The sequence below is a fragment of the Mchenga conophoros genome, linkage group LG22, assembly GCF_057382185.1.
Source record: "Mchenga conophoros isolate Kocher_MC1m ecotype Shallow Benthic linkage group LG22, M_conophoros_male_GT1.1, whole genome shotgun sequence".
Lineage (NCBI taxonomy): Eukaryota > Metazoa > Chordata > Actinopteri > Cichliformes > Cichlidae > Mchenga > Mchenga conophoros.
In genome coordinates, this window is record NC_140546.1 from 15,825,665 (window position 1) to 15,852,994 (window position 27,330).

The following is a 27,330-nucleotide window of genomic DNA, read 5'->3' on the forward strand; positions in this document are numbered from 1 at the left end:
ACCAATCGCTGAAGAAAACAAAATCAATTTAAAAATTGTTTTAGAAATATATTCATGAAGTTATTTAGATTTAACACAGAGTGGATCCTCAATTGATCGGGTTGCTGTTTCTAAACAGAGCTTTAATGTCTTTTCAGTCCTGAAGATTTGAAGCTGTTGCAGACTTGCTGCTGTGCTTTGAATCATTATCTTGTTACATGACCCAGTTTCGGTCAAGTGTTAGCTGTCGGACAGGTGGCCTCACATTTGGCTATAAAATACTTTGGTATACAGAGGAATTCATGGCCAGCTGAATGACTGCAAGATGCCCAGGTCCTGCAAAACAAGCCCAAATCATTATGCCTCCACCACCGTGCTTGGAATTTGGTTTAAGGGTTTGTGGTGACATTCTGTTTGGTTTTAACCAAATGCGGTGCTGTGAATGCCCAAACATCTCCACTTCAATATCACCTGTCCAAAGAAAGGATATTGTTCCAGAAGTCTTGCGGTTTGTTCAGATGGAACTTTGCAAACCTAAACTATGCTTGGAAGAGGCTTCAGTCTTTTTATAATTGTGCTGTCATTAACTTTAAAATTTAACATGCTAACCTAGGCCTGTAGAGTCTGAGATGTAGATCTTGGGGTTTCTCTGAGTATTGCATGGTAAATGCATTTGATTAGCAGTATCTGTCTGCTGCTAACCTTACTAATTCCCATGTAGGCAGTAAGGGTGCAGTTTAGTCCTAAAACTTTCTTCACATGACCTCATGTCCTGAAATCATGACTAAGGAATAACCACAATTTTTTCCACATCAGATTTCTTTTGTCTGAGACAGCCCAAAATAGCACAGTTTCTAGACAGCATTAGAACATTTAAATGACACATTTAAAGGTTATTATTCTTTTTGTGTGTGTGTTTGTGTCCATATATATGTTTCCTACATCAGTTTTTAGATTTTACACACAAAACAAATGACTACTTTACAAAATGTACATTCTCATACAAGTGAAACCTACTCATATATATAAGTAAAATTTGCCACATCTGAACAAGCAAAAGGATTTCAATTCTTCTCTACCTATAATAATAATATCAATAATAACAATAAACACTGAAAACTGGCAGGAGTTAGCATTGTTATTGGATACTTTTACTTAGCAACAGGATGAAATTACTTCTTCCACCACTGATGCCAGAGCCTCGTCAGATGGTTAATAATGTAATGTTAGTAACAGAGTGAGCTTCAGTCTACACCACTCCCACTTAGACTACACTGAATTCAGACAAGGAGTTAAAGAGGTAACAAATGATTTCTTTAGGCTCTCATATACTAAAAAAATCTTCTTGCAACACGAATTTGGAGGGGGATGTTTACTTTAGATTACCTTTAAACATTTTAACTGGCATCTCTGCATAGATGAAATACGTTTAACTGCAGGAACATTTCCTAGAACATGTTGAATGTGCTGAGATGCTGTTTTGCTATCTAAATAAAACATATGCAGCTGCTTTTTCTGTGAACTAAAGGTCGGCATTTAAATGACCCAGCTAACATGAGCATAACATCTTAAAAGCAAAGCATGGATGAGAAAATTAAAGCCCAAGACGAGACGGAAGAGCTGTGTTTTGCCGACTTTTTCATCTCTTAATTGTGACATATTGAGTTCATGCACAAAAATCCACTGGGAGCCAGCTAAATTAGACCAAACATAGTTAAACATGCATGTGTGCCATGCCTCAGACCTGCATACAAGCTAACGTTAACATTTTCCAGCAGCCTTCAAACAACCAGCCTGTAATTAGACACTATCATTACATTGTAGCTGAGCTTAGATCATCAACTGAGTCAAGAGCAGCGCTCAAATTTAGTTTTAAAGTGTCTTCAGATGTTTGAGCTGTTACAAATCTTTCTGGGAAACAAATTTTTAACCAGCTTGTGCCCAATTGCTACAGCATCTATAAGCTTAAGACACATTTTGGACACTTTTAATGTAATCTGACCTGTTAGACTGACAAACAGTAACACCTCTGATGGTGAACGTGACTCTTTCATATACAGCGTGCACCACCAGGTGGGATTAATTAGTTTAAGTTGCTCAGCAGCAAGGGTGACTCAGTTAAAACACAGAGCCCACCATGCAGTTTATTTAAAGTAGTTTTAATTCTGCTTGAGTCATGTCAGTGGTTTCATTTAACTGGGTTGCCAGCATAGCTGTCAATTTACCACAAATTATAAGATGGACAAAAAAAACCTCCCCTGCAGAAGTTAAGATTCCCATAAAAATGTGCTTTTGTGAGTGTAAATGGAAAATGTTCAGACAAATGGAGCAGCATAGAGGTTCTACTTCACCTTGCTGCAGTTGCAGAGCAAAATCTGTACAACACTCATGAAATGACAGGAAAGACGACGAGCCTTTGAATCATTTTTCCTCCCATAAAGAAAAAAACCTCAAAACCCAGTTTCCGCTGACTGGCTGCTTTTATTCCCTCTTGGATGCAGAGCGGCAGAGGCAAACCGGTTCAGGAGGGACGAGTCTGGGAAAACTGCTGCACTCATCCCGCAAACTGGCCAAACCATCAACTTGCCATGCTTTCTGCATGATGTTGACTGCACTGACCAAAAATTAGGGTATGGAGAGCCACTGTGAAATTTTGATGCAATTATATTATCTGTGACACATCGTTTTTTTGTTTCAATGCCTGGCAGTGACGCTAGTTGCTTCGCCAGCTGGAGATCTGGAAGCAAGTCGAGTTGGTCTTTTAGTAAATCAATATGTGTGGTTAACCAGTGAGGAAAAAGAGACTGCGTTTGCTTCATAAGCTGCCAAACTTATATATCAGTGATAAAACTAGAGCTGATTTTATTCATAAGGATAATTCTGGATATTTATAGCAATGCTAAGATATTTTTTACTGAAGTAACTGTTTTTGTTTGGGCTGACTGCTCTTTTAATGGGGCCTATTATACTATTATCATATATTCCAGCTCCATATTTTTCCTCTTGGACTCTTGGAGAGCACCATTGCATGATTCACAGCTCAAAATAATCTTGGTGCAACACTTCAGTTCATGTAGTGTCTGAAACAAGCCGTTTCAATTGAGTTCAAATAATTAAAGGTATATAACGCCAATTCACAACAACAGTTGCCTCAAAGCACTTTATAGTATAAGGTAAATTCTCAAGAATATTAGAAGGAAACCCCAACAATGAAACGCACTCCTATGAGCAAGCACTTGGCGACAGCGGGAAGGAAAAACTTCCTTTTAACAGGAAAAGGAACCAGGGGCAATGATGGGAAGCCAAATTTAGTGCTGTGTGATACTGCAGATTTTGATATTGATCCGATACCAGGTATTGCAGATACCAATACTTTAAACCTATAAAAGCAGCTTATGAAGGTGAGAACAGTGTGTCATTATTTATTAAATGAATCATCATTAATTTGCCAATTGAAAAAGTAACGTTTTGAGCGTAATCTTGAAAGTACTAAGTGTAAAGTGTAGCTAAGAAAACAACGTACTATGAAGTTTTTGCTCCTTCTCATCAGTTGGGCCTGAAATGCTTTAGTAATAAACAAATTAAGCTTACAGTTAAAGCATTACAGCAAGAGGCAAATCCTATGTAGTAATAAGCTGAGAGGTTAAGGAAGAAAAAAGCTAGCTAAACATCTTAAACCACATCACAAATAACCAAATTAAAACCATGTATATGTGATTAAGCACGATTGGGGTAATTTAACCAGTATATTGATATGTAAGTAGTGAAGAAACTGTAATAGATGTTTCAAAGCTTTTTTCCTGCCTTTGTCAGTTTCTACAGTTGTTCGCGAATGAGGTCATAATTGAAACATGAAAAAGTGTTACACAACGCAGGTGTGACACAGTGCCAGTGCATAAAATGTCAAATGAGGTGAGTGAGGACTTTGTTGAGACTACCCAGTCCATGTTGGCTCCTGACGAGCCATTTCTTTCTCCACATGGTTGTCCAGACACTTTGGAAAGACAGACTCATTTGTCTGAAGGTTTTCAGTTTTGGAGAGCTCTGTGTCTGGGCTTCTGTAAAATAATATGGCTATTTTCAGCCTCACGAATCATCCAAGCAGACTGTAACCACCACCGTTATTAATGCTGCCAAAAGCCAGAGTACTGTCGCTTCTCTGACATTAGACTGTATGTATGAAGCCTGCTGTGAACGAGCACTGCTGTTCTCCTAATGCAAGGCTCCTGTTCAAGCTTATGTAACACTTTTTAGTTGAAATGATAAATAAGCTTTAGATACTAATTATCTACCTAATGTTTTGTGCTTCTAAGAGCAAAAGGTTTGCGTTTCCATCTCCAGTCTGTTAATGACTCTACAGTCAGAGCCAGATGTTTTAGCAGTGGCAGAAAATGTGTTTCTTACAATAAGCTGCTTTGGTTTCCATTTATATTATTCTTTCTATGATATAGTCAAGAGCATTCATAACCATTTAAGAAGTTTCAAAGATTTTTATTGGCAAATAATAGAAATTTGCACCAGTGCCAAATGTTCTGGTGATGACTTTAACCATTTCCATGAAGGAGGTGATTTTCTCAACGCAATCGCTCAACACCAAAGTTCCTGGTTTTATGTGATTTTATGTTCTGTAGCCATGTCAGCATAATCATGTAAGAGGGGAGCAAAGAAAAGTGCTTCAACTGCCCATTGTTTCTTCTTTTAGGTAGCCAGATTTTCTTGACATTTTTAAAAGTGGTCTTGAGAAACAGTTCTCCAGGCTTTCCAAAGGTCTTTCAATGTTTTTCTTTGGACCTTGGCTGATTTTCCCTCATTTTCAGTTCAGTCCTTGTATCTAATTATTTTCAGAGAAGTGTTTTTTTTTTTGGTTGTTGAGCTACTTAACACTGACCTATGAATCATTCAAGGATAAAAAGGCATCTGACTCAAGGGATCCAACTATTGTGGTCTGTACAAATAAACAACTTACCTCTTGGCCATTCAATTTATCAATCTGTTGTTCACTGAAGCCTCACCAGATAGAAGGGAAACGGCAAGAAAAGAAAAGGCTGAGGTATCTCAACTTACACAAGAACTGGACCGAAAATCAATGGCAACAGGTCTTAGGAAATGAAAGGTTTTGGTTCAAATCAATGTGTATGGAGGACGTCAGAAGAGCAGGACAACAGTGACTGTCGAAAGGGACCCAAACACAAACCCAATGCAGCAAAAGCATACCTCGATAGATAAACTTTCGCTATCAGTCGTGGTTCGGCCTCCCCTGGAATCCGGACCCCCAAATTACTGAAGATGTGTGGGATCATTTTGACAGAGAGCAGAACAAAAGGCAGCCAACACCCAAAGAAGAGCTTTGAATGTCCTTCAAGAAGTTTGGAGAACAGGCTGTGTTGAAGAATAAAGGAAGTCGCACAAAACATTGACTCGGGCTTGTTAGAATTGTACAAACTGTGTCTTATGTACTGCATTTTCATGTATGTTTGCACGTTTCAGCAAATTGCTACAAGAATTCCCTTTCTACTGTCTGTGCTTCTGTTATCACTCATCCTTCATTTAAGCTCGACAACATCAGTTGTCCCACCCATGATGCCAATTGACTAATCATTAGCTTTGACTGTTGAAAATCTGCATAAACTGATTTTTAGTCACACGAGGGAGCGTGTCTTAAACACTAATATTATTACCTCATAGGTTTGTATCCAAACAAGTTTGACACAAACTTAAAATGGGCAACAAGGATCATTGGGTTTTTTTTGTATGAAATCTTTAAACTTTGCACCCCGTGATTGTGATTTTCCACATGAAAATGCAAACACTTTAGTCTGACATTTATTCACAACACTATAAAGAAACAAAGGGACACCTAAGTGAACTGCAGTCTGACTTCACTTCCTCATATTGTTTACAGATCATTTTCATGGTGCAGCAGTTTGTTAAGAGTCCGTACAGCCTCCACTTGGTATCTTCACAGTCTCTGTTTGACCTGACCTTCTGCTCAACTCCAGAACAAGGTATGTCCAGAGCTCCTGTGAAAACTGGTCAGCACAAAGGGGAGGCTAAGTGTCTCTGATTTGTCTGGTCAGTACCAGTAGGACGTTCGGTGCCTCCTGTTCTCCTGGATACCGAGTTTCTCCATGACCTCCTCCTCCAGGGTTTTCAGAGATGGTATGTATGTCTTTTCAAGAGCATCTTCGGGACTGGTATCTTTAGGTCCATCTGTGAAAGCAGAATGCATCGTTTCAATTGACACCAACTATTTTTTCAATCATCAGACACTTCTATCACTTTGTTGGACAAACAGAAGACTTTTAGTTTCACACAAGAAGAACTTGAAATAAATAGTGTGCTGGTTCTGCACTAGCAAAAACAGTCCTGCCTATGTGCGTTCAAGTTTAGAAAGAAATATTTCTTCCACTTCAAAACAGTCAAACTGGATCACTTAAAAACAGAAGTCTGAACAGGCGGAAAAATAAACAACAGCTGGTCTTAATGTGACGACTCTAAGCAACCCCTGAGATAAAATGGCTACTGAAATTTACACACACACAGACCCTTACCTTTCCACTGCTGCGGCACAATGCCATCTCGTCGCTCCACAACTGGTTTCGGGATGATTCTCCCCGTCCTGAGCGACACTCGGACTCTCTCACCCTCTTCTGTGAACCTCCACTCGACCTCGGTGGGTTTCCTGTAAGATCGAGATCAGTAAGTTAAAACTGGTCTGGAAAAATGCCAAAGAGCAGGAGCATTTAAATGGAAAAGGAAAAAGAAAAAGAAAAGGTGAACTATTTTTTGACTTTAGATTGCTGTGTTATCACAATTATTTTAATGGTGCTGTAAAGGAAAAGAATATTGTACAGATGCACAGAGATTACAGATTGCTGTTTTTTCACTAGAAAATCTTATGTTAAAATCTATTACAGCTGTAAGTTTTAACACTTACGGTTACAAAAATTAACTATTTATTTATTTGTTTTTTTTAAGGAGCCAAACTAAGACTGAGAACTAACCCGTGGTCCATCTAGTTTAAGGTTCTGCATAAGCATAGCAACAGATGTTAGGACTGAGGCAGAGTTCAGCATACCTGTCTGAGGGGTCAACGAGGGCAACATCACGGACCAGGATGGGAGCCTCACTGGCAATGTACGTCCCACGGTAATCTGCAGTTTTTCCAATATACCTGTGATGCTACGATGGGAAAAAAAAGTTCACAGTTCTCCCATTTAAAAGGCACAAAATGCAAACAGATGAATGCCAAAAGGCTTTCAATGGTGTGCTTTGTCTGCAGCTACACCCTGACCACCCACATCCCAGACATCTGGCTCCACCTGGTGGAGCAACGAGATAAGTATGAAGCATTTTTAAAAGAGCTAAAAAAGAAATGGAACAGCTAATATAATTTTGGGGGAAATGAAAAAATCTGTAATGTAATCATGTCCAGGACAGTTCAAGTGTATGCTGAAAATTTTTTGTAGGAAAACAGATAGCCTTTCATCTTCTCCCAACACTTACACAATGCTCACTCAATAAAAGGCATGTAACTTACATTTCAAAAGCAAAATCTATAATGCGCATTTCTCAATAAACAAATTTAAAAAAATAAACAACACTTCCTTACTGTGTTCAGTCCCTCCAGGATGACCCAGTTTCTGCGTCTGAAGACTTGGATAACTTTCCCCTGCTTTCCCTTGTCATTGCCTTTCCGAATCTCAACCTGAGAAATCAAAAGCAAACATTTAAACTCTATGTAGGAAATTTACTACTTTAAATAAAATGAATATACTTTTTTGTTACTGTACCACTTTTGCTGGTTTGGCCAGAAAATATTTTACCAATTCGTTGACTGAATTTTCCTAAATTAGTTTTCATGCATGTTTACAACAGATGTATGTTACTTCTCCTGACTCTATCAGTTGTGGCTACACCAAAGTAATTACAACATTATTAGCATTAGCTGTATTACAGATTAAAACTTTATCAACATACAGATAAATCACATGAACACATACTGGACTTGATTTTAATATTATCCTCATTATCGGTTGCCTTGTATAGTTTTTTTCTACTATGTATTGCAAAGCTCTCTGTTTCTTCTTGGTTTTAGAACAACGGGGGAATATAAATGGTGAGTGGACTGCTTCTTATATTGTTCTTTTCTATTAGCACTCAATTGTGGGGTGAAACTTTGGAAAGCTTTACACCAAACACTGAATATTAGACAATTTAAACCTATCAATATAAAGAAAAATATTTGCACAATATGAGTCAGATGAAAGCTTGACAGCTGAGTCCCAAAAAATGTTTTCTCACCGTGTCCCCTTTGAGCACAGACCACTCCTCTGGCGCTATCGGCTCAACAAACACCTTCCTCCTCCTCTTCCCCGGTGGATTTAACCTTTTAGCAGCGGCTGTCCACGGCCTGTTGGTGCCGTAACGGTAATCTTTGGGCACAATGACCCTGGCTGCCATCGACAGCAGAGTGGTCAGCCTCATTGTGCTGCAAGTCAAACAAGGGTGCTGAGGTTTTTTTTCCAAGAGGCTGGCAGCCATACACAGGAGCAACGCAAGCTAGGCTAATATGAATTATGCTATCAATAACGTTAGCCTAGAGCGGCTAACTCGCCGCCGTTTACGTACACACAAACATTTCACAAATGAGACTGCTGCCTAATTTTTTTTAAGTACAACCCTAAAAGTAGATGTATTAAAATACAATAAAAGAACGTCATGCAGAAATCACTTACCCTCTGTTGATGTCAATGACACATGTAGCGGAGCTGACACCTACAGGAACCTACCGGTAGCGCCACCTACTGGACAGGAGGGTCGCAACAGGCCTCACGCATGCGCAGTTGCTAAATTGACCGATATGTGGGCAGTATGCAGGCAGAGCCAAGAGCAGGCTGCTTTGGGCAAGATGACCTTCACACTGCTGCAGCTGCTGCTCAGTATATTCAAGCCATACAATACTAAGAGTGACTCAATAAAGAACGCAATATTTTATTACATTTTTAAATAAAATATAACACCAAGAGGAAACGTTTTAAAATTAAGTAAGGCAAATGTGTCTAAGACAAACTTAAAATGTTTTTGAATGAATGCCATTTTCAACAATTCCAGCTTCTTCAATAGTGCACCTGTTCAAGTGTTCATTGAATACAGATCGTCTGGACCTGGCTTGATATGCAGCAACTCATTTAGACATGTAGACATGGTCAAGATGACCGGTTGAAATTCAAACTGAGCAGCAGAATGAAGAAATAAGGTGATTTTACTGACTTTGAACATAGCACAACTGTTGGTCTGAGTATTTCAGAAGCTGCTGATCTGTTGAGATTTTCACACACAACCATCTGTAAACAAGAAACAAGAAAATATCCAGTGAGCAGCAAAGAAAAGAACAGCTATACTGCTTTGAGCTGATGGGAAACAGTAACTCAAATAACCACTTATTACAACCACAGCAGCTTAATGCACCATCTCACAACATTCAAATAATCTCAGACCACTTTCCTGAACACTGGTAGAAGGGGAGATTCACATCATGGATGAGCAGCTGAGGAATGCTTCCAGCACCTCATTGAATTAATACCACGAAGAATTAAAGCAGCTCTGAAGGCAAAAGTTGGTCCAACCTGGTGCTAGCAAGGTGTACCTAATGAAGTGGTTGGTGGGTGTATGGATTTGCTACTACATTTTTGCTGATTCCAAAAGGTTATGTGTAAAACCTGAATGGCTCAGTGTGGAAATATTTAATTTCAAGGCCACCCACTGAGGCAGATGCAGGCCGTGATTACAAGCCTCGCTGCTATGTCACTGTGACAAGCACGAGTGATATTTAAGCATGAGAGGAGGCTGTCATTTATGAAAACCTGCAATCATACATGTGACTGTTTGTCCTTGACCTTGGATTTTGGTAAACATCCATGTTTGCTGCAAGCGAAAGACGGATTTTTACCTTTCTGGGTTACAAAGACAGACAATAAAGCTAATCTGTGTAAGCACAGACACAGTCATTAATCTTGAGAGCCGGATGAACAGACACCACACCGCATTCCAAAATCAGTTTCAGCCCACGGTTGGATCTACGCCCTAATACAGTAGTTAAAACAACTTGTGCTTAACCTAACCCCACAGCAAACTTAGAGCTGTCAGGACATGTTACGTAACAACAAAACTAGTTCAGCTACCACAGCCTTTGGGGCCGAACCGCACAGAGAGGCTCTGCGTCAGCAGCAAATTATTTGTGGCAGCTGCATAGAGACACAAAACACGTTCCATTGTTAATTTCCTGCATTTTTTTTTTCAAATCAGAGACAATAATTAGATGTGAAACAAGTAATTAATTTTAGTTGTTCTGTAAAGTTATGGTAGCCTTTCCCATGCTCTGAGCTCGATTTAGAGCAACAGATCCCACATAATACTTGGTTTTCAGCAGGCACTGTACTGACTCAATAAAAATAGACAATCCTGATCGTTAAAACCAAACACAACAACTAATGTGACTGTTTTGGGTTCTTTCCAGAAAGCTGATACCCTAGATTAGTTTAAGTAAGGCAGAAACAAGTGTTTTTTTGTAATCAACATGTTTATTAAATGGTCTGGCAACTACAATAGTAAACAAAGCAGCAGATTAAGATGAATGGCAGCTTCCAAAGGTAACAGAAGGCTAACCCCCCCCCCCCCCAAAAAAAAAACAACAACAACAAAACAAAGTTTTACACTTTAATTCCAAATTAAACTTTTGAATAACCTCCAGATCCGGCCTTTGACCATTTTAAGGTTTTTAAATCAGCGGTGTGACGATAGGAAGGTGGCCATCTTCGACACAACATTCAGAGCTGAGCTTTCCCTTAAAAGTTCATAGTGTGATAAACTATCAGCTAACGCTGCTAATTACATGAAAGAACACTGAAGCGATGACGATGACATCCAAATGGCGTGGGTGAAAGGGCCCGAACCCCTTGGGATACTGTTACAGTGGAAAATAACACCATATTCTGAACATGTCGTCTAAACAGATGTTGGAATAAAACACGTCACAACTTTGTTTCACAGTCAAAATAATAAGACCACTGAAGTAAAACAGATTAGTATTCCAGTTAAGAGGGTGGGAAACCAAGAAAAGAAAGTCATAAACTGAAGATTTACAAAAGGTTCACTCTCTGTATTTACCCATATTCAGTTTCTTGTTTCTTTCAATGAATCTCACTTTGTGCAGTCCAGATCAGCGACTCGTTTCAAAGGTGTCGAGAATACATTTCTGAACACAAGTTTTTTTTTTCAACAGCTTCAAGCAACAGTGGAACTACTGTAAGCTAAACATGAAATCACAACATGAAACTGAGTTTTAGAAGACTTTTCCAGATAATTTCCACATGGAGGGGTGATGCCAACAACCTTTCCCTTGCAGTCATTACCACTGCTCCACATTACCTTTAAGGCTCAATTTCCCCAGATAAGGATTAAGCCTACACCAGCATTTTTTTCTAAAATTTTTTCCAAGTCTGCCACTAGAATAAATCGATGTTTGGGAAACCTGATGCTAAAGTTTAAAGATTCTGCCCAGACAGAACATCACTCAGGAATGTCTCCTTACGTAAGGCCTCAGTCACACAGGCCTACGGACAAGTCGGTAACTACCAAGCAACCTCCGGTCACCAAGAAGAAACGTGCACTCTCTGACCATTTGGCGAGCGGTTGTTGCTAGCTGATATCAGTAAAAGACATGGATGAAGCTAACGTGGAAGTGCCCTAAATCTGCATTCTATCTGAACTGTAATTATAAATAGACTTCTGGTCCCATTGAACAGCTTTCTTTCTTGACTCTTATGTTCATGGGCTTAGTCACTAATTCTAGATCTGTTAGAATTACAATTAATCCCTCCTTGTGATTAATTTGGTTACTAGCAGATTACCACAGTCTACTGTAGTTTGGGAGGGAGACACCGAGTTGTCAGCAAACACTTTCCAACTAATGGTTCTGCGGAAGTGAAACTTTTTGAAATTTGACACAAACAGGAAATAAAGAACGTTCCGACTTCAGAATACAAGTTTGCACCCAACATCTTTGGGGAACAGTCTCGTTTCTGAGTTGTGTTTTACTACAGCTACGCAACTAGGTGACAAATGTCTGCAGACAAGTCGGCATCTTCTACACAAGTACAGCAACTTGAGAGCACGCAAAGCAGGTTTTCAGTGCAGCTCCGTATATTTCTTTGCAATCAGTTTCACCTTGCAACTGCCAGCAACTTCTCACCAAGTGATTGGGAATACACATTTAAGTGGTTGCCAGATAGTTGCCAACTGGTTTCTAGGCCTGCATGACTGAGGCCTAAACTGAGTAGCAGAGGGGCTTAAATCCTAAATTTGCTTTTCTCAAAAGGGGTTTACATAATTAATTCCACATATGGGTTCCTGTGAAATGAATCACGTACTTTGGTCACTCGCAATCAAGCATACACACCGAAACAACAAATGTTGTAGGGCAAAACAGACGACGATTAATGGGGGCAGGAAAAAAAAACACACAAACAAACAAACAAACAAACAGAAAACCTCTGAATATTCAATCATATTTCGAATGAATGAATAAATGATTTAAATGAGGCTGAAAAGCTAGGTGATACAAATGGAAGCAGTAAAATTATGAACTTAAGCTAAGAGCATTGATGAAAATTTGTTCTATCGCCTGTACAATATCTACTTTTTAAAACCATCAAATGGGAGCATTTGTCAAATAAATGTTTTTTTCCTTGTGATTTTAATGTTTGTTTGTTTCTTAAATTTACCATATATTCAGTGTTTATCCCCTCTAAGCTGAAAAATGTTTTGACACCTAGCATTCAGTCGTTGTAATTGCACTTAGAAATAAAAAATATATACACACCAAAATCCCATTTATAAATGAGCCCTAAAGTGCTCAATTCAATTGTTTTGAAATCAGATTAGCAAACTTTTTCTTTCTGGGATATATGATATCCCAAAAAATGGCAAATGAGTATTTGTTTGTCTCTCAATACAAACATTTAGGTTGTTTTGTTTTTTTTATTTATTTGTTTGTTTTAAAATTCTCTTATTAATTAAACGGCTGAAATCTGGCATCCTGCAGGTAATTGTGTTGATGCTTAAATTCCAGAGAAAAGCGTCAAAGGTTCGTGGTTTTCTTCTGAGTCGATGTTAAGCGCTGTCTGTCGCAGGCTGTGGGAACAAGAGGGAAAAGCAATTAAAGAATTTATTTCATTTTATTTTCATCCACCGCCTGAAATTCAAAAAGACGTGGGGAATGTACTTTTTATATTACTGATACATCAAGTTTATTTAAAATACATGATGGTAAGCACTGGCTTTTTACATTAATAATTTTTTTGTGTGTAGACAGTTTCCTTAACTAATTTTCAGAAGTTTCAGAACTTGTCCACATGTTTAAAAAACAAACAAAACCCCCCAAAACAACAATACACTATATGGACAAAAGTGCTGTTCCACCAAAACAGTAAACCTACAGCAGCTTCTGGGCAACAAAGCTCCCAGTGCAAGGGTTTTGTGCTGATGTTAACGCCAGAGGAGGTTTAATCTCTGAAGTTAGTGAATCAGCAGAGCGTTTTATGCACTCCACATTCAGCAATCTGCTCTCCATCTTCACATGACTTAGCTGCTGTGATTCTTAAACACTTTCACTTTGCACTTATACAACTTACAGTTGATTGCAGAATATCCAGAGAGGAGGAAATTTCACAAATTGACTTGTTGAAATAGTGACATCCTATTACAGTACCACACTAATTCAGTGATATCTTTAGAATGAGCCATTCTTTAACAAATGTTTGCAAAAGCAGACTGCATGACTAGGACATTGACTTTATGCACTTATGGCAGTTGGACTGAAAACACCTGAACAGTGTTCCAATACTTTCAAAAGTACGTAAAATGAGGAAGAAGGCACATGTTGACTTCTTCCTTGTCCACGTGTAAATGCAGAAACTGGCTTTTACTGCTATATAACAGCGTTTACATGTGGACAAAAGGCCACAACACATGGAAACAGCTACGTTTTCATGTGGAATGGCTTCTAGTTTTGCTGGTGTTTTGGTGGCTTCAGAAAAGTTTCCATCTTTGTCCATTAAACACCTGCCAAAACAGACAAACTTGTTGAATTATTAGTATTCTACTTTGTTTTTTCGTTGTTAATTTATTTTGATTCAGATGGTCTGATGAAGGCCAGGTATGTTCAGGTAAAATTGAACTGCTGACACATTTTCTTGGCCGAGCACCTGCCCCACTTTTTGATGTGAATATGCATGTATTTTTCCTCTCTTATGAAAAAGAAAACTCACCACGAGTTCATTTTAAGGGATGTTTCCCAGGTAACCAAAACGAATAAGAGGGTTTTACCTTCTCTGCTGTTTGCTGGCCCCCTGCTGGAGCATTTTCCTGGGCCTCTGGTTTCGACTCACTAGGAGCAGTCGCCTTGGGTCCAGCCACATCGTTGAGCTTGGGCTCCACGTTAGACTGGTTGCCGTCTACTTTAGAATCACCTTCCGCTTCTGAATCCTTTGGCCGCTTCGGAGAGGTCTATAAAAGTTTGATAAGCATCAGACGGCTTTACAGTGAACTTGGACTGTGAGTCAGGTTTAACCTCACCTCTGTGGACTCCTCTGCTTTTCGTTTGGTTCCTCCCCTCTCATTTTTCTCGTCAATGACCAGGGCTCCTTCGTCCTCGTCACTACTGCCTTCTGCATCTGCTTTTTCTGAACTGCCCGTATCTCCTGCTCCTTCTGATGTGTTGTCCTTCTTCGATGACTACAGGCAAAGAGTTGCACATTAGTGAAACATGGGGAAACTAAGTCTAGATCTACCCATCAATGGCGAGGTGTGACAGTATCACTAGTGACGTAGTAGAGGTTAAACTTCCAGATAAACAGCTGAGTGAGCTTTGAGAGTAACTGATAAATGGTTACATTACATAGTTTGTCCAGCAGAGTGTGCTCTGATCAGAGTCATTACAGTTTTGTATTTTCAGTTGTGCTTTCAACTCAATGTGGTTTCAGTTCATTTTCAATGAGATTTAGTTGCTGTTTAGTTTTATTGTTTAATTTTAGCAGTTCTTTTTATTACTTTCAGTGCTAGTTTTAGTTTACTATAGCATGGGTGTATTTGGGTATTTGTCAGATTGTAAAATTTAATAGGTTTAAACCACCACAGTAATACATAATATTAAAAATCCCTGAGACATTCCAGTCTCAATGAACAGTTGCACCAGAGCCTGTTTGTGCTTGCTGAGAGGACATATTTCAGATTAAAATTAAAAGATATTTTCTCTGTACAAAGCTATTTCAGTAATTATGCACATAACATTGTTTCACTTTTCATTTATGATATTTTTTCACACCCACTTTTAGTTTGGCTTTAGTTACTTATAATAATCTTTGCTCTCACCCATCTCTGTAGCAGTCCTTCTTCCCAAATTACTTCTGGAAACTGTTTACATGTTGAAAATAAATTCAGCAAACCAAAACAAAGCAGCAAATGTGGCCGCTGAAAAGGCAGTGGTGTAGAATCAAACCAGCTCTTTATGTTTCAAGCCAGTTTAGAAAAACATCCCGCTTATGCTATTTCCCCCTTTCAATATTCTCTCACACAGTACAAACCACAAACCACAACTTGTGCTGCTGCTTGCTCGTCTTTGCCACTCATTGGGCAGAGCAGACAGAGGTGCGCCTTTGGCTCTCCCGCCAAAGGCGCACTTACAGGTCACAACTGGCAAACCCTTGTTCACAAAGTCACTGGATTTGTGGGCTATAAAGTCGATAATCACCAAATTGGCAACAATTAGATGAGCTGAAGTGTGATAATCACTGGTATGAATCAGCAGGTGTTCAAGCTAAAATAGGATACATCAATCAACACAGTGTAAATCTAACCTCAGTGGCCTTCATATCTACTTACCTCGTAGCCTTCATGCGTGACCGTGGGGTTGTTCTCAATCTCCCAGAGTCCCTCAGCAAATCCTTTCCTCTTGTTTGCTTTTCCAAACTTCTCCTTGCATTCATCATATGAGGACAAATCCTTGGCCCCCAGGAAGGCCCTACAACAGTCAGTTATTACTTTTTTAAAATAAAATATGTACACACCCCTTTTTAAAAAAAGTTTTGACAAATGATCCAAGTTTCTTCCCATTTTGCATCCACGTGAAAAAATTAAAAAGTGACAACATTAATGGAAAAATACTCACGTCTCATGTGTTCCAAAAAAGAACACTTGGTACTTGTTTGAAGGCGACTTTACAGCTCCTTCGGGTAACTCGTCAATCTGTGAATTAGCAACACAGTTGTTTTAAAAGGAAAGCTGGTAAAAAAACCAACTCAATACTTTAATAAATACTAAAATTATTCTAAAGTTAAACAATAGGCAAAAGAGTTAGGTCATTTCTCTATAAAACCACAAATACAAACAATAGTAATACTACTACACAAATGTATTTCATCATAAAATAATGCACCGTATATAAGAGTGGAAAACTTGTGCAAATGATGCCTTTAGGTTAGATCCTGGATAAATACTCCAAATAATTCATTATGAAGAAACAGTTTAAACAGTAAAGCTAAATTAGGTTCAAAGACCTGCAAATTCTTGTACAGTACTAAATAACAAGCAGTTTTTGAAATATATTACACACCTTGATGCACCCACAAACTCCCTGGTGAAAGTTTTACTGTTTACCATCTTTCAGCACAGTGTTTGGCTCGGACATGCCAATTTTTTTTTTTTTACATGCTTTTAAATTAGCACAGCACTACGCAGCGGCACAGGTAATCACTCTTATGATAGACAATCGTGGCGTGGCTCTGCCTCTGCCACACAGGCCTTTTGGCATCCCCAGATAGGACTACTGTGTCAGGATAGGTGGGGCAGGGCTGTTGACATGAGACAGGGGTGATAAGACCGAGAAAAAGGAGGGAAGATGCAGAGATCAAAACAGATACTAGGTGGTGTAGTGCAGATTATAGAACATTTCTTTTTATATATTTATTCTTTAAATGAATGAACAGTGATTTTTTTTTAAAGCAGGTAGACATAGTTAGTTGACTTTTATGAATGGCTGCAACACCAAAGGGCAGAAACACTGACTGAAAACTGCAATCTAAGTTTTCCTTTTCAACTGCACAAGACAGATGTGGCTGATGGGATTACATGCTGCTTCGCTTTTACATTTTCCTGCTTCAGCTGTAATACAGCATGCACAGAACTAACGTATTGGTTGCAGTAATCATCTTTTTTATTTATTTGGTATAAAGCATGACTTAAAAATGCTCCAAGAGCAGCTTTTCCCTTCATTTTCTCACTTTTTTCTTTTGAATGACAAGGAAAATGCCGACCGCAGTGCCAGTTAGACATTACGTTATAGTCTTACGTGACTATTTTTATTACCATGGAGCATTTTTTTTAACGTAATGGAACTAATTTCGACTTTACGAGTTGCTATCTCTCGAAACGTTTGGGCAGGCGTGTTTACAAAGTACCACAGCATTTGGCTTCACAAGTAGCCATTAGTCTGTAAAGCAACAGTTAAAAAGAAAAGGGGGGCAGTTTGAACTTATATTTAGCGAGCTGCTAACTCACAAAGTGGCTTAGTAGCAGCCCACCGTTGCAGCGAAGCACACGTTAACGCTGCGTACGACATGACCGTTAACTAGTAATCAATGCTGTGTTACCACAGTGCTGGTTTTAACCGTTACAGCTCAAAGTTAGCCTTACAAGGCCCCTAGGGACGAAAAAGACCAGCACACTAAAGGCGGCAAAGAGCAACTGGCAAAAACATTAATATTTTGTTAGCCCGGGAGGTTAAAGAGGTGTCTACTCTGCGATGAATCTCCAGAAAGAAATTCGCAGTGGTTTACAGTAGGCTAGCTGTATGTATGTGGATGGTCGGCACCGCCGCGCTAGGCTAACTCGTGGAGCTAGCGGCTGTTACAGGCCTCGCAGGTAAACAAGTGATTGGAGCCGAGCGGCTAAGGCGCAACGAGATGAAAACCAAACCCCTACGCTGGAAATGAGATATTGAACGACGAGCGCTTACTTACCCTTGCAGGCCAGTGTGGATAGCCCTTCATCTTAGCAAACACAAGATCTCCGGGTTTGTATTCCTTTTGCCTGTTGGACCTCGGCATGTTGAAAATGTAAGATGTAAATATGTGCGTGTGTAACTAATATGGTAAACTATCCGTAGTGGTCAAAAACACCTGCAGCAAGCAAGCCAGGCAGGCGACGGTTTGTTATCCAGAATAAAATCAACCCGCGGAAAACTGGAGCGGAGACACGGCGGGTAACGCACTTTTGCCACGACGTGGGGCAAATATACAGATGTGGTCTGAATAGTGTCACAGTTGCTATGACTAAACGCGGTAGTGTAACTATCTCGTATTAGCGCTTTCCCACAAGCCGCTGGCTCGTCCCTCGGACTATTTGGGTTTGAAATTGAAACCCGCTTCCCTTTGCAGACGCGCCCCCTGTACCTGAAGCGGCACAGCGCCCCTGCTGACCGAAGCACCACAGTAATTAACGCACCTAAAAGCAACGCCGACCACTTTATTAGGTACAGCTGCTCGTTAGCGCAGATATTTAATCAGCCAATCACATAACAGCAACAGCTGACTAAAAGACAAGAAGCTGAGCTGGAGGAGCTCAGCACATCAGAGGGACAGCTCATGTTGAGCATTTTGGAGACAAAGTTAGAGAAGCAAGCGTGAGATGGTTTGCACATGTGAAGATGAGGGCTGCTAGATATACTGGACTAAACATTTGGAATTTGGAGCTGCCAGGCAGGAGGAAAAGAGGGACACCTCAGAGGAGCTTCACTGATGTAGTGAAGGTGGACATACAGAGGGTAGGCAGGATAGAGGAGGATATAAGAAACAGGGTGAGAAGGAGACAGGTGATCAGCTGTGAGAACCCAAAGGGAGCAGCCAAAAGAAGAAGGGCTTGTCTGAATATTTCAGAAAAAGCCGATATCCCGTAATTTTCCTATACAAACATCTCTATGGTTTACAGACAATGGTCTGAAGGAGAACAAATATCCAGTGAATGGCGCTTCTCTGGATAGAAATGCTTTCAGCTGATAAGATTGCAATAGAATCTCAAATAACTACTTGTTACAGCTGAGGTATGCAGAAGAGCATCTCTGAATGAACAGCAACCTTAAAGCAGATGGGCTATAGCAGCACCTATACTGGGTGGAAAACTGAGACTACAATTCAGACTTCACCAAAAGGTCTTTAAAAAGGCCATGCTTTACAACCTGAGGAACTTAACTAAGAGTTAAATATCTGGTTAAAAACAAGTACAAATGTCCAAGATAATTAGTAGTAAGTAATGATGGGTAACTTAATTATTTTTCTTACTCAACCAGATTCAGGGGGTTTCCTATGTATTGACATTTTCAATTGTCCACCAAGGAGGTTTTGGCTTTCGAAAAACAACACACCCACTAGGACTGTGATTTTTAACAAGTGGGCTTTAACAAAGGCTTAAAGTAACCAGGAAATTTTACAAACTTTTGCTAAATTAGATAACACAGGCACTCCAACAGGCTCTAAATTCTAAACTAGTTAAAATAATTACTTAATACAGTTTCTCTCAAATCCTTCCACTGGGTAAGACCAAGAGCCTGTGCAATCTTATCATCGTTGATGGCAGATGTTTATCTCACACTTGTGTAATGCTGGCCTTGGTGGTCACACTGGTGATCCTGTGAAGGTCTTATTCAGCACAACTGTGGTTCATACTACAGCACATCTTGGATTAACCAAAAAATGTAAAGAGAGATTAAAGTCCTGTGAACATACCACAGTGTTCAAATTTAATATGACTAAAGTTCCTGTAGTGCAAAAGTATGAGCCCAGCAGGCTGTCTGGTAAAGGTTGACACACTCATCAAAGATTAATCATCGATTCTCATTTCACAATCCACTCATGGAAACCTACAAAATCTTCCATTAATGGCCACAAATCAATTATATAAAGGAGGAGAAAAACTCTTTCAGTTACTTCAACAAGCAGACAGCTCCACTGTCACATTTTAATTGAAGCTTAAAGGTTTAAATCCTGTTTCTGACTTCTAGCTAACATGATATTTCTCATCCGGTTCTTTGATAGGCTTAGACCACACCACATGACATTCAATTAATCGCCCATTTGATGATGTGAATATTATTATGTACACAGTTTGCTGCAATTTTGTGATGTGCGTGGGTAGACAATGACAATGATGAGAAGAAAAAAACAGGATAACCCTGGAGCTGGAGAGGCTGCACATTGAGCATTTCTCCTCCACTCACCTATTTTTACTTCAGGTGTGTTAATATGAATATACTGCATTTCATGAGCTTTTGCCTAGTTTTTCCTGTAGTTCATGCTATTGTCATGAAGTGTCAGTTCATGAATAAAATTGAATTAAATAACAATGGATTTATATAGCACTTTTCAAGGCACCCAAAGTGTTTTACAATGCCACTATTCAGTCACTCTCACATTCACACACTGGTGGAGGCAAGCTACAGTTGTAGCCACAGCTGCCCTGGGGCAGACTGACAGAAGCGAGGATGCCATATTGCGCCATCGGCCCCTCACCAGTAGGCGGTAGGTGAAGTGTCTTGCCCAAGGACACAACAACCAGGACAGAGAGCCCGGGGATCGAACCGGCGACCTTCCAGTTACAGATACGCTTCCCAACCCCCTGAGCCACGGTCGTCCCTAAACGATAACATTACTGTGGCTTGTCAAAGGAGCTTGCAAAGAAAAGCGTCTGGACTTCTTTAAGTTACTTGAAGACGTTTCACCTCTCATCCGAGAAGCTTCTTCAGTTCTAAGGTCAAATGGTGGAGAGTCCCAGATATAAACCTAGTGGGAGATCCACCTTATCACCTTCGCATGATAAGGTGGGGCCAGGTTTCACAATGAACACACCCGAAACTCTGGCTGATTGGGACCCACACCCAGTTTCACACCTTGGCTCAGGTGATTAGAGGATCATCAGGGGGTCCTTTTGTCCCTCTGTGGGGGGATACTCCCACTAGGGACTCTCCACCATTTGACCTTAGAACTGAAGAAGCTTCTCGGATGAGAGGTGAAACGTCTTCAAGTAACTTAAAGAAGTCCAGACGCTTTTCTGTGCAAGCTCCTTTGACTACGATGACCTGGATGACTGAGAACCTTCACAGACACATTACTGTGGCTTGTTCTTCTTTGTCTTGTTTTGGTTGCTCCCTTTTGAGGGTCGCCTCTATCTCTCTCTGTCTTCCTCTGTCACACTAGCCCCCTGTCTATCATCCTTCTCTACACCCATGAATCTTGTCTGAGGTCACTGATTTTCTTTTCTTTCTTTTTTTCAGCATTATTGTTTAAAGACTGTTTTGGCATTTTCTTCAGAAGGGCAAGAGTAAAAGAGGACAACATGTATAAATGCTCAAGTCTTCACTTTTTATGATGTCTGTATAATTTTGCTGCTCTAATTATGTATACATTTAAATTACTGAAGCAGAACAGTTTACTACAAATCTAAAGCAAAATATATATATATATATATATTTTAAAGGTTGACGCCAGTTGTCGGTACAGTCCTGATAATCAAAAGTATAGATGTGCTTCGAAATCATATTGTTTCCCTATTCGAGCCATATGGGGCGACAGTGGTCTGAAGTTGTTTAAAATGTGATTAATGAAGCGGAGAAGTGGAAGAGCATGTAATACTGCGGTGCAAGGGTTATGATGTGGAGAGGAAAGTTCTGCAGAATAGATTGAAGGAGCGGGGAATTGGGGAATTTAATCTGAAGAGTGTGTTGGAGGGTAGTAGGGCACAGGTGAGAGAACTGGTGGGGTTTCTGAAGGATATAGGTGTTTATGAAAGACTGTAGGGTCTTTTTTTTTTGGTTTTGTGTTGTTTTTTGGATACAGATTGTAAGCTCACTGTCTGACCCATACTACGGAACAGTAGGAGGCGGTAATGCTCCTTTACGTTGGTTGCCAACCGCCGTTAAACATGAAGAAGAAGAAGAAAGAGGAGTAGGAGGAGAAGAAGAAGAGTGTTGCGCAAAAAGCTGCGCAGTTGTCGCATTTTCGATCACGAACGATAGAGGCGAATGTTTTGATGGAGCCAAGGGACTAAACGAGCTTATTTTGTTGGCGAAACAACACAGCAAAGTTGCGCATTGTGGTGCGAAACAACATAGCTGCTGCTTTATTTATAATAGCACTTTTAAGGAGAGCTGCTTTTTTTTCTGGAACACAGCGGTCAGCTAGCTGATATCGTTTGTTGCGGTGGCCTAGCTAACACTGGCTAGCATTGCGAACTTGGACAGAGCTTTGAGTCAGTCGTTTCATTGCGGCGACCCCTTTTAACTCCCTGCGCTATATTCTACTACAGCTTCGCTCGGCTTCATGTCGTTATCATCGCAGCTTTAGCGATCAGAGATTCCCTTACCTTTTAACAGAAGTCAGTTCGTCGGATAAGCCAGTGTGAGTACGGCTTCTTGCGATCATCAAGGAGAAGAGGTTATCCATGTCCACGAGTTTCTGCAGATTGCTCATCTTTAATAACATTAGCAAACATGTCTTTAGTCGCCTATGGTAGCAGTGATGAGAGTGACTCAGAGGAAACCTCTGCCGTGCCGGAGAGCAAACCCAGCGCAGGAGGGCTCTTCTCACACCTGCCTGCTCCTAAAAAAACGGTATCGGCAGGAGGGACCGAAGGGCCAGCCAAGAAGACAGCATTGAGCACTGCAGTAGAGGATAGCTCATCAGCCGATGATCCAGATCCTCAGCCATCTAAAGGAAGCTTATTCTCCAGCCTACCCAAGCCAAGGAAACGGACAGAGCCCGTCAAGATCACCGTGCCGCAGATCCAGAGGCAGGATGTGAGTACTGAGCTACTTCAAGCTGTTTGCTCATACCTCTTGCATAAAATAAGGTTTTAATTCATCATCTGTAACCCTGTTGTTCATAGTCAGACTCAGATGATGACGAACCAGCAACGAAGAAACTACAAAATCAGGTAAGGAAATCAGACACATGCAGTTATGTGAAGTTTATTCCACATTCCCAAAAGGTTGATTGTGTTCATCTGGATGAGCGTTTTCAATGGGAGAAACCTTTCGTCACTCATCCAAGTGACTCCTTCAGTTTCAGCTGACTGCAGTACTCATGGCCATTGATCAGTGGTTTTTTGGTCAATGGTCATGACAATTTGCATATTAACGATCAAGGAATTGACCTCACAGTCCATTGTTCATTCAGTCGGCTGGTTTGTTATTGTGCAGATGTACTGTTTGTAAGGTTGAGTAAACCTGCAGTCAGCTGAGACTGAAGAAGTCACTTGGATGAGTGACGAAATGTTTCTCCCATTGAAAACGCTCATCCAGATGAACACAATCAACCTTGGGAATGTGGAATAAACATATTTCTGAATTAGATAAAATGGTAGTAAATAGTAAAAATACAAAACAGGCATTGATATAGTTCAACATGCATATATACCAGTGAGGCACCAATGTTGGTGTTGGGGAAAGGTCCCTATGCTGTTTCTTGAATAAAATGTTACCTCAGTGTAATGAGCTCGTAAACATGTTATAGGCTTGTGTACACAAACTCTAAATGCTTATTTGTTATAAAATACTGCAGATTAACCTGGCTTGCACAGTGGTTCGCATGTAAATACACGTTATATGGTTTCTAGCTTAGATGTAGGTCTGCCACTTCACTCTTCTCATTGTTTCTTTCTTTGATTGAGGTTTAAATTAAATAAAAACAAAGTAGGAACCAGTGACAAAGAATATCTTATTTTCCTCAGATTTCATAGTGTAACAACATTCTCCTATGATGTAGCTGCCATTTCCTCTCTCTTTCAACCCATATCTCCTTTCTCTGTCAGGGTGCAGGTACAGGCTTGTCCTCCATTCTGCCACAACCCAAAAACCTGACAGTGAAGGAGACGGACAGACCTCTGATCCCTCATTCGCTAACTAAACGGCAAGAACCGAAAGCACCCAAACCTGGAACCCCTGCACATGGTCTTGGTTCTAGTGCGTCTCCCTCCGCCATCAAAGCTGCAGCAAAGTCAGCTGCCCTCCAGCTGGCTAGACAGATAGCTTCAGATGACCAGGATAATGAAGAGGACATAACCCCACAGAACTACTTTTCTCTAGGCGAGAGCTCTCAACCTCTACCTGCAGTCGTCCCCAGCTTGGACCCTGAGCCAGGAGCCCTTGCAGAGCCCCTTCCTTTTGCAGCTCCTGATGAACCGGGGCAGTCGGATGCCCCTCTCGACTTTGGGGGAAAACATGAGACAAGTGGCGCATGGGGAGGTCAATATAATGAATATGAACAACCCATAGCGGGCCCAGAGGCTTTTCCTCCGGTAATAATGACTTTATACTGTACATATGTATCAGATTCATGCTGTTAACTTGAGTCATTATGTTCAATTAGATGATGCCAGCTTTTCCTAATAAGTCATAAATCATGTTAGTTCAGACATGCCTGCATTTCAGTGTTTTCCAGTTAAGATAAAGATATCTTTTAAGGTATGAATGCTGTGTCAGACTCTCAATTACAAGAGTCACAATGTAGCTAACATGAATGAATTATATTGTTATCCTATGTCTTTTTGCTTGAACAGGGATACTACAATGAGCCATATTACCAAGATCCCAACCCGGGAATAGCAGAGGCTGAAGAGCCCGGCAACTCAGCCATGTTTGATGATGAAGCGGTAAGAACTATGCTACTTGTGTGCCTCATTTTTCTTATTTGTTATCAGAGCAAATTCTATTATTTACACAGACTGATTTTTGTACCTGTGCTCTATGGTGTTATCATTGTTTTGTCCTCAACTAGAGGCTGTTAATTAAGAAAAGGTTTTGGTTAACCGGTATTTTCTTTGTCCTGCAGTTCATGCGGCTGCAGGGGAAAAGAAACAGGGGCAAAGAGGAGGTGAAGTTTCTGGAGATCAAAGGCGACGACCAGCTGAGCGGCAACCAGCAGTGGATGACCAAGAGCATGACCGAAGAGAAGCAGCATCGGCAGTCTTTTAGCAAGGTGACCCGATCGGCTCGCTTCCTCTTTTGTTTTTGCAACAGATTGTCCTATGTTCCTCTCACTAAAATGTTGATGCACAGCATAATTTTAAGATGGAATATTTTCTTTAATTTTTTGTAACACCCGCTTTTCTTTACCTTTCCACAGAAAAGAGGAGAACAACCTACAGGACAGCAGCGACGCAAGCATCAGATAACTTATCTCATCCACCAGGTGGGTGCTGCTAAAACACGCATTGTGCATTTGTATGATGTAAATTTAATTCAAGACTTTGTAGCTGCAGTCCAACGTCACAGATGATTTTTCTGCTTGTTTTGAAAGTGAGTGGAAATCTGCACTCTGCGCGGCATGTGTAGACACGTAATACTTCTGCTTGGTGGCCTGTTTGTACAGAGCTATCCTAAAGTCTAGTTGTCAGCTGCAGTGTGCCAGTGATTAGCACAATAAGCTGCAAGAAAGAAGCCTGCACAAAGGATTAGGAAAAGCTAAATAGTTGCCCTTATCTCTGCCAGAATGCTAGTGTTAGCTTTGTTATGCACAGGTGTTCCCTCTCTTGTAGTCTGACAAGAGAGGGAAGAGAGGTTTGCATACTTTACTGATCCCACATGGTTTAGCTCACCGTAGCTGCATCTCTTGTCTTCTTATTGGAAATCTGTTCAAATAAACAACATTTCTTATTTTCCCTGTCGTTTCACAGGCAAAGGAACGTGAGCTGGAGCTGAAAAACAACTGGGCAGAAAACAGGTTAACCCGCCGACAGACCCAGGCCAAATATGGCTTCTAAACATCATGACTGTGGACTGTGGTGACATACAGAAATTAGAGTAGAGCTTTCCAAATATACTTCCACAAAGAGGAAACATGTTTAGAAACAGTAAGCATACAGTCTGGATACAGATTTTCCTTCCTGCCCTCCATCCTGTATTTGTGTTGACCTGTTAATATTCAGTAGTTCTGTTGTTTGACCAGGTGTTATTCTTATATCTAAGATCCAGCCACAACCGCTACACTCCCCATTCACTGTCATTTATATTAAATAGAGGCACTATACTTATGTAACAGTATTTTTAAGGTACTTTTGCTCAGTCATTGGCAGAACAGATGTAAAGTGACTCTGAAGTGGACATTATTCTAAATGTTTTTCCTTTGAATGTTTATGCTTCCTGTTCATGTTGTACTTCTTTGTGATCTACAGAAACAAAGGTTTGGTTCTCTGGGAATGATGCAAGTTATTAATGAAATCTGGATGTTATTCATTTTAAACAAGCTGGAGTCACTGGAAAGCTGTGACGTGTTACATATCTGCACACAGGATCGACTGTTTTCTGATAAACATGTACTTGCTGCAGTTGCTCATTAGTAATAAGAAGTTTGCTATTATATAACTGATACCTACTTTTGTTTGTAAAAGTTTTATTTTTCTTATTTTTTTAATGTGCGTTTCATTTTCTCCCACTGGAAAACTGAAAAAGACCAGAGAACCAAACATGAACGTCATTGTCTTCTTGCTCTGAGGAAACATTGAAGACTCTAAATCAATATGATTTTTAACATGGTAGCAGCATCTGGCGGGCGGTGCTAAAAGCAAAACACCCACCTTAAAAATGGAGATTAAATTCATTTTTTAAACATTTTATATGTATTTTTTTCTTCTTCTTTTTAAACATCAAATTTTGGGGGGGAAATTTAGTGATTTGTTCAACTTTCTCAGATGGAAAGCAGTAAAAATATGCTTTTTATATCTCCAGACTCTATGTAACTACATTTTGTCTTTACCAAAGCAATAGTCAAGCCTCCACGAGTCCTCTGTTCTTTGTCCCGACAGCAGAAGTGTTCAAACCTGAGCCAGATTTCCTCTAAATGCAATACATTTCATACATCTTGCGTTGTCAAACTTTAAATGTGAACTCTTATCAGAAAACAACTTATCAGAAACAATTACACAATCTGATCTGCCTCAAATACTACAGCTAAATTCTAAACACGAGCAGAAGAAAGAAGCCGACAGGCTGCTCGTATATCCTTACGCCGAGACGGGAAAATAAATTGCAGAGCTTTGATTTCAGCAAATCTCATGCAACGACTTGCAAACCACACAACTGTATTGGCACTCCACTAACATGACATTAAACAGCATTCCTCGGAATAATTTGTTGGTTTTTGGTTTACCATTTACTTTTGTGCATTGTCGAGTTAAAATTGATCAATAAACTTTTGATTTTCCTGACTGCTTACACTTTGTATGTCTATGGGCAGTTTTCATTATTGC

At 40.1% G+C, this 27,330-nt stretch overlaps 3 protein-coding genes across 4 annotated transcripts; 1 reads left to right on the forward strand and 2 right to left on the reverse strand.

Moving 5' to 3' along the window:
- Nucleotides 1-5,789: 5,789 nt before the first annotated feature.
- mrpl24 (mitochondrial ribosomal protein L24) lies at nucleotides 5,790-8,813 on the reverse strand. Of its 2 annotated transcripts, XM_085262833.1 has the most exons (6): nucleotides 8,718-8,813; nucleotides 8,284-8,470; nucleotides 7,592-7,687; nucleotides 7,058-7,161; nucleotides 6,531-6,661; nucleotides 5,790-6,189 (listed from the first exon to the last, which is right to left on the reverse strand). In XM_085262833.1, exons 2-6 carry the CDS (start codon nucleotides 8,464-8,466, stop codon nucleotides 6,053-6,055), a joined length of 651 nt encoding a protein of 216 aa, XP_085118959.1. In that variant the 5' UTR covers nucleotides 8,467-8,470; nucleotides 8,718-8,813; the 3' UTR covers nucleotides 5,790-6,052. The 2 variants fall into 2 exon arrangements, with proteins under 2 accessions (XP_085118959.1, XP_085118958.1); XM_085262832.1 differs by lacking the exon at nucleotides 8,718-8,813 and having other exon boundaries at nucleotides 8,284-8,711.
- A 1,729-nt stretch (nucleotides 8,814-10,542) lies between these two features.
- LOC146549168 (hepatoma-derived growth factor-like) lies at nucleotides 10,543-18,501 on the reverse strand. The gene is made up of 6 exons (XM_085261445.1): nucleotides 18,057-18,501; nucleotides 16,208-16,284; nucleotides 15,922-16,060; nucleotides 14,617-14,775; nucleotides 14,368-14,547; nucleotides 10,543-13,173 (listed from the first exon to the last, which is right to left on the reverse strand). Exons 1-6 carry the CDS (start codon nucleotides 18,141-18,143, stop codon nucleotides 13,153-13,155), a joined length of 663 nt encoding a protein of 220 aa, XP_085117571.1. The 5' UTR covers nucleotides 18,144-18,501; the 3' UTR covers nucleotides 10,543-13,152.
- A 3,254-nt stretch (nucleotides 18,502-21,755) lies between these two features.
- On the forward strand, nucleotides 21,756-27,297 carry prcc (proline rich mitotic checkpoint control factor). The gene is made up of 7 exons (XM_085261443.1): nucleotides 21,756-22,882; nucleotides 22,972-23,019; nucleotides 23,896-24,381; nucleotides 24,643-24,735; nucleotides 24,915-25,061; nucleotides 25,209-25,274; nucleotides 25,759-27,297. Exons 1-7 carry the CDS (start codon nucleotides 22,577-22,579, stop codon nucleotides 25,843-25,845), a joined length of 1,233 nt encoding a protein of 410 aa, XP_085117569.1. The 5' UTR covers nucleotides 21,756-22,576; the 3' UTR covers nucleotides 25,846-27,297.
- Nucleotides 27,298-27,330: the final 33 nt, after the last annotated feature.

Excerpts from the sequence above, each read along its gene's own strand:
- prcc (XM_085261443.1), top strand. The coding sequence starts at position 22,577 with ATGTCTTTAGTCGCCTATGGTAGCAGTGATGAGAGTGACTCAGAGGAA. Across the intron at positions 23,020-23,895 it reads CGAAGAAACTACAAAATCAG|GGTGCAGGTACAGGCTTGTC; the intron begins GTAAGGAAATCA and ends TTTCTCTGTCAG. Across the intron at positions 24,382-24,642 it reads GCCCAGAGGCTTTTCCTCCG|GGATACTACAATGAGCCATA; the intron begins GTAATAATGACT and ends TTGCTTGAACAG.
- mrpl24 (XM_085262832.1), bottom strand. The coding sequence starts at position 8,523 with ATGGCTGCCAGCCTCTTGGAAAAAAAACCTCAGCACCCTTGTTTGACT. Across the intron at positions 7,688-8,283 it reads CTGTGCTCAAAGGGGACACG|GTTGAGATTCGGAAAGGCAA; the intron begins GTGAGAAAACAT and ends TTGATTTCTCAG. Across the intron at positions 6,190-6,530 it reads TGTGCCGCAGCAGTGGAAAG|ATGGACCTAAAGATACCAGT; the intron begins GTAAGGGTCTGT and ends CTGCTTTCACAG.
- LOC146549168 (XM_085261445.1), bottom strand. The coding sequence starts at position 18,143 with ATGCCGAGGTCCAACAGGCAAAAGGAATACAAACCCGGAGATCTTGTG. Across the intron at positions 14,776-15,921 it reads TCACGCATGAAGGCTACGAG|TCATCGAAGAAGGACAACAC; the intron begins GTAAGTAGATAT and ends CTTTGCCTGTAG. Across the intron at positions 14,548-14,616 it reads AAGCAGAGGAGTCCACAGAG|ACCTCTCCGAAGCGGCCAAA; the intron begins GTGAGGTTAAAC and ends AAACTTTTATAG.